At 37.2% G+C, this 6,175-nt stretch overlaps 1 protein-coding gene across 1 annotated transcript; it reads right to left on the minus strand.

Moving 5' to 3' along the window:
• Positions 1-6: 6 nt before the first annotated feature.
• On the minus strand, positions 7-6,158 carry LOC112138879 (calpain-5). The gene is made up of 8 exons (XM_024261549.1): positions 5,788-6,158; positions 5,449-5,632; positions 5,184-5,374; positions 4,050-4,127; positions 3,788-3,965; positions 3,568-3,690; positions 760-962; positions 7-403 (listed from the first exon to the last, which is right to left on the minus strand). Exons 1-8 carry the CDS (start codon positions 6,156-6,158, stop codon positions 379-381), a joined length of 1,353 nt encoding a protein of 450 aa, XP_024117317.1. The 3' UTR covers positions 7-378.
• Between the last annotated feature and the right edge of the window lie 17 nt (positions 6,159-6,175).

Below are 6,175 nucleotides of genomic sequence, written 5' to 3' on the forward strand. Positions count from 1 at the left end.
TTAAATGATAAAAAGAGAGTGGTTCTCTTCAATGATGGCACTGTGAAGGAAGGTGGAAAACAACAGAAAAAAAAAGAGTTAAAAAAATGAGTGCTGCTGCAGCGTAAGTGTCAATGTGGATTTACTGAGGGAATCATCAATGATCTCAGCATCAGGACATGTGTTAAGAAACAACCATATGTAAGCTGGTTGAATGAACTCCTACAGGCTCTCCAGTACCTTATGGAGAGAGTAGAACGGGTTTACTGTTACACAACTAGGACGACTACTGCATCGTAGTGACCACCTGTCTTGCTTGTTTTATAGTCTCTCAGAGTTTTTAACAAAAATATGAGTCACAACTTGAGGTTACCCAAAAAAAGGAGTCCAGCGTCGCTCTCAGGGTTTGTCCGTGGTTAGTTCACTGTGAAAAATACAGACAAAAGTGTTTCAGTGTAGTATTTTAACTTTAATGTTGCAAAATTGAGTAACACCTTTTCAGTTTGGAAAACCAGTTTCATGGAAAATGTTGATGAAAAGAAATAAATTACTTTATAGATGTTTAAATATTATGAATGATTCCTTCTGGCAATAACTGCAAGTTTTTGCATTTTCCATGGAAGCAAAATACTGTGTCTAGTTCTAAAAGGAAACAACTTTTCTCTAAAATGTTACAAAATAACTAAAAACGACAAGATTTGCTTTTTTGTCCTTAAAACGCTCAATTGCATTTGGGATTCTCTCAGACTTAGCTTCACACATAAGAAATCATTGTCATACCGGAAGCCTGAATCCACATTGGTGAAAATTCGCAGCATGAACTCTCCTTCTTCACCAGGATAATAAGTGGAGGGGATGACGACGTATCGGCCCCGAGGAAGGTTAGATCTCAGGAAAACTGACCGAGCTCTGGTAAATCTTGTGCCTCCGACTGGTTCCCTTGATGGAAGTCGGTGCATTCTGTGCTCCCTGTTCAATTCCACCTGGAAACAAAGTTTACATTTTACAGGAGTGAAAACGATCTTATGCTGTATATCATGTTTTTTGTAGCACATGAAGTAAGGATTATATTTAATACTAATAAAATTTTTTATAGTACTTTTGAAATGTAAATAAAATACACATGTATCCAACCAAAAAGAAACAAAAGAGAACTGTAGAATATTTTTAGTTAGATGTGGGTGCAGGTTTTTTTTTTTACTATAACCAAGAACAAACCATCATATTTGAGATTCACTAATTTTCTTAGTTGGTTCTGGTTTAAGTTATATCTCTCTATATTCTCTCAGACCCTGTTTACCTGCCTGCTTTTATTTAGCTTATGTAAACCCTGATCTTTGGAAGTTTTTTTCATCCACGGTTCTCAACTGACCATTTAATTTGAAAGTTGTTCAAGAAATTTGAAGATGTATTTTAATCCTTAACAATTTCATGAACAATTTGGGCTTGCAATTTAAGACTCAGCGTGAAAATAAACCAAATCTGTAATGTTTTTAGTCAAGATTTAAAGTAGCATTTGTTTTCAATAAACCCTGCATAACATTCAGTGTTAATTTTGACAGAAAATTTTAATTTAGTTTTAATCATAGTCTTTTGACTAAAATAGGGTTTAATTTTGGTTCCAATTTAGTCATGTTGATTCTATTAATTTTCGTCAAATTTTAGTAGACTATATTACAGTAGATATTTAGTCAACAAAAATATAGAATAAAGGTAAAGCATGTAATGAAATTTATTAAGTATGATTGTATGAATCATACAAAAAGATTTTACTAATTTGTAAAAAAAAAAAAACATTTTTCTTCACTTTGCTTTCCAAACTTGTCATTTCTGCTAGTTCAGCTTCAACAACTTAAAACACATAAAAAAAAAAAAGTTACATTTCCATCCCATTTACAATAAGAAAGTGTCTATTCGCATGTAATTTTCCAAAAACGTGCAGCCAGTGCTAAAGTATTTTCTTACTCACACAGACCCAGAGGAAAGGGGTTAAGGTTAGGATTAAGGTTATGGTTAGGGTTAAACAAGCCAAAGTTTCCTGAGTGCGGCTGTCTCTACAGCTCACGGTTCAACCAGGGGATGGGTCAAATGTGGAGAACATATTTCACACATTTAGGAGTGTGACAGTTAATGGGACTTTAATTTAAAAGTTTAATTTTAAATACGTGCCGGAAATGCAGCAACAGGATCTTGGCTGCATGTATTACATGTGGAGAAAACGTGAATTTCCATCACATTTTGTGCTGGCCACACGTAAATGTGTGTAAATAACATCAGCCTTATAATAAATGTCTGAACATAAAAAAATAAAATAAAAGATAAAAAAAAACTTTTATTGAGGAGGTAGTCAAGTATAAAAATGCATTAAAAAAACATTCACTAGGGAGTAAGCTGTCCAGGACACGTGTGACCATGTTATATGTGCTTGAACAGCATGTGTGTGGTGAACTGTAATACCACCACCAGCCAATAGAGGGCGATGTTGTCATGTAAGAAGTGATGGAGTTTGAGAAAAAGACGGTGACTGCTTGTTGATCTGAGGAAGTAGCGGGGCTGTTAGCGCTCAGAAATACACAACAACATCGATTTGTAACTTCACAATCGTCATGCTAAAAAAGCCAGACTTACATTTAAATGTAAACCTCTGAGCTTCAGAGCTTCACCTGCGTGAAGAAAAGCGCTTCTCCGCCACGCAGCAACAGCGCTAGTTAGCTTGGCGAGGGTAACCCCTTAAAACAACTCACATGATCCCCACCCTTTAAAATGCCACAACAGTTGGAAATGTAGGGGAGAATTCGGATAAAAATGAATACGCTGGAAATAATCGTGTTTGAATGTTTACCCTTGTGTGGATTTCAGGCTTGCTTGTCTGCAAACGTCGCTTCAGGTTTTCTTTTGTTTTTGCCTGTGATAGTCGCTCCACACAACGTACACGTCTTGTTAAGGAGCCGCGTTAAATGTAAAATTTGTCCCTATATGTACTCTTCTTTTTCTACTTGGAGTAGTCATTTTTTACCTATATCACAGACACAATTCCTTGAATTAGCGTCTTCCCGGGCGGGCTGCAAGACTCAGTGTTCTGATTGGATCGCTTTGCATTTGCTCCCGCCCTCCTCCACCAGCAGTCCTTATGATTGGATATCCTCTTCGAAGAGCATTTTTGTTTTGTTTTTATTCGTTAACAAAAATGTCTATCAGTTTAGTTAAAGTCTTTGCGCTAACCACTGCGCCACCGTGCAGCCTGTTTATTTCAGTTACAAAAAAATATATAAGTATTTTTCAAGAAGCAACTTTGATTCAGTTGGGAGTACTTATACTTGTTCACTGGCTGTCTAGTAGCATGAAATCACATTCTGTGAGGACAGCACAAATTCAAACTAATATATTTCAAATTAAAGTTTTAAATAAAAGCAAATAAACTACAATTATAATCGTTTTTCGTAACAATTCAAATTAAAATACATTTTTACATATGTAATTCAGCTGTGGCATTTTATAAATACATTTTTGGAATAGACAAAACATGGTTGAATTTGGTCAACTCATTGGTCAACAAAAGCTAAGAGAGTAAAGTCATGTGTATGTTACCTCAAAAACCCCAAAGCCAATGACCATATTCTGTCCATGACCAGTTCTTTTATGGATCCTCCGGTCTTTTTGCTGCAAAGTGATGAGCACTTCATCCATTTCCTTTGTCACATCAAACAGAAACTGAAAAGGGGATTTCAAGAGACAGCTTTAATCTAATTTGCTTTTGTATTTAAAAAAAAAAAAAAAAAAACAAGAATAATTTCATAACCTGCTGTACCTGAGGATTCTGTAGAAATGTCTTGTTTTTGTTCCTGCCACCGCTGCGATTTCTTTGTGGATCTTCATGTATGATCCACTTCCCAAAATGCAAAGCTTCATTCCACGTTTGTGAAGGATCAGCAATGTGGCAAACATCTGCATCAGAGAAGTATCTGCACCAGTCTCTAAAGGACATCCTGTGGATTAAAGAAAATCTGTTAATGAACATCCTTAAAGTTTACTTTAACCTCAGAAATGATGTATTGATCTTTTATGTTTACCAGAACTCCCCGTCATCCTCTACTGTGAGGCCAAGGTTGTGCCTCTCTGCATGGCCAATCCTGGACCATTCCCTAGAGCTGGCAAGACACAAGCAAAGAAGGTGGGTGATGTACTCCAATTTATGACAACATCAAAGAGTAATACAATCCACTCTTTAAGGCCTTTTCAATAATAAATTTCAATTTAGCATGACGATATTATTTTAAAGAATCCCCCTGGCCATCTATGTTCAGTTTTATGGTTGTTTATTTTCTGAGGTCGGTGGATCTACTTCCTGGTCATGGATGAAATATTCTAACAATTTTGGGTCTCACATTCTTCGTATTAATTTGCTGCTGCTGCTTCTATAACTGCTCTCATCTTCATCATGGATATACCCATCCTTTACCCAATCTAACAGGATTTGAAATTGCTGATGTAAAGCATTGATTCTCCTCTATTTGACTAAAACAACTCTTGATTCAGGCAGTATGCCAAGATGTACGTTTACTAGCAGATCAGGTTTTCAAAGTCATATTGTTGACCTGGTTCGAGGGATAATCTTATAACAACTCTGTTTTATGGGCATTTTGCTGTTTGGGTTACAACTACGTTATTGCAAACGTGCTTGCCCTACACCTCATTTGTTCCATGCCATCTGTAAATCAATGAGATCATTTTGAACTCCATCCTAGATGATTTTGACCCACATTATCTTTGCTTAGTTTTCTCTCACATTGACTGTCAAATTTCTGGTTCAACTAGTATAATTGTTATGTGGTAAGTTAGGTAGTATACAAAAAAAAAGAGAGAGATAAAAGACAAAAGATAAATTAAAACCTTCGGCAAAGGGTTTTATTTTATGAGGACATCTTGTAATAATGCAAAGGATTAATGCTAAGGGAAAACAGGAAGATCAATAATCAAGGATGAGTAAACTGTTGCCTTGTGTCTTTGAATTATTATTATTGTTATGATTAAAAACTGGGGCATTAAACAGTGTGTTATATTCATAACCAAGGATCTTTATATCACTTATTCTATAGTTTTTTACAGACATGAACAAATAAAAAAAGGATCTCTGGTTTTTTTGCCATCAATATCGAGCACTGTAATCAAGTTTTTGAATCTCCCTCAACATGCCTCCAGCTCACCTGTCACTCCAGGGTCCATTCCACTCCTTGTAACCCCAGGGGTTTCTCATTCGGATCATAGGAATAGCTTCAGTTTTGAAGTGCGCCACCAGCTCATGACGTAAATGTACTCTCTTCACTGCTGTCACAGCGTATGCATGGCCCATTACAAGACCATTTTCCAACTTGGACTCAAGTTCATGTGGCTCTGCCTGTAAAATGTAGAAAACAGGTGAGTACAGCCAAAGTATATAAAGAACAAAGACTTAAAATATTAAGCAGAGACCTTGATGCCACAGCTGATGATTCCTCCACGTTCATAAACTTTGAGCATGCTTTCAAATAGATTGATTTGGTCTTTGTCTGAAATCTCTTTCTCCAAGTTGATTACTTCAAATACAGCTCCACTGAAATCCACCACAGCATCTCCAGTGTTTCCTCCCCTTAAAGACTCATAGCAGCCATAGAGTCTGAGATAAAAGACAAAGTTTAGTTCAAGATGTCCCACTTACGTATATGTAGCATCCTTGACATAACACTATACGATGTTCATGTTTCTAATAATTAAAGCTCATGTTTATTCCTGAAAATGGGAAATACTTGTCCATAAATTAAGTGTACTGACTTGGCATAAGCCTTCTCCAACAGAGCACTCCAGAATTCACGTTTGCTGTTTGAATAACAGTAAATCAGGCGTCCGTCAACAGTAGGCAGCCGGTCGTCCACTACCACATCTGTCCACTGACCAAAGACCCAGAACCGGAAGTGGAAGATCCCGGCATAGTTTTCTGGATGTTTGGGATCCCAGTCCTGCTCCTCCCAATCGGGAATCACCTGCAAACATTCAGATTGTGATGGGTGACACCCGTAGGGTGTGGTTCTGTCATTAAGGTCCTTTAAATAGGAGTCGGTGGGGCTGCCCAGCAGTGCCAGATTATTGTGGGTGGCCAGGTTGAGTAGTGGGCCCCCTCTGTTTGTGCGGCAGCTGTGAGCCATTGGGGTAAATTTGTTTT

This window comes from Oryzias melastigma, unplaced genomic scaffold, assembly GCF_002922805.2.
Source record: "Oryzias melastigma strain HK-1 unplaced genomic scaffold, ASM292280v2 sc00920, whole genome shotgun sequence".
Classification (NCBI taxonomy): domain Eukaryota; kingdom Metazoa; phylum Chordata; class Actinopteri; order Beloniformes; family Adrianichthyidae; genus Oryzias; species Oryzias melastigma.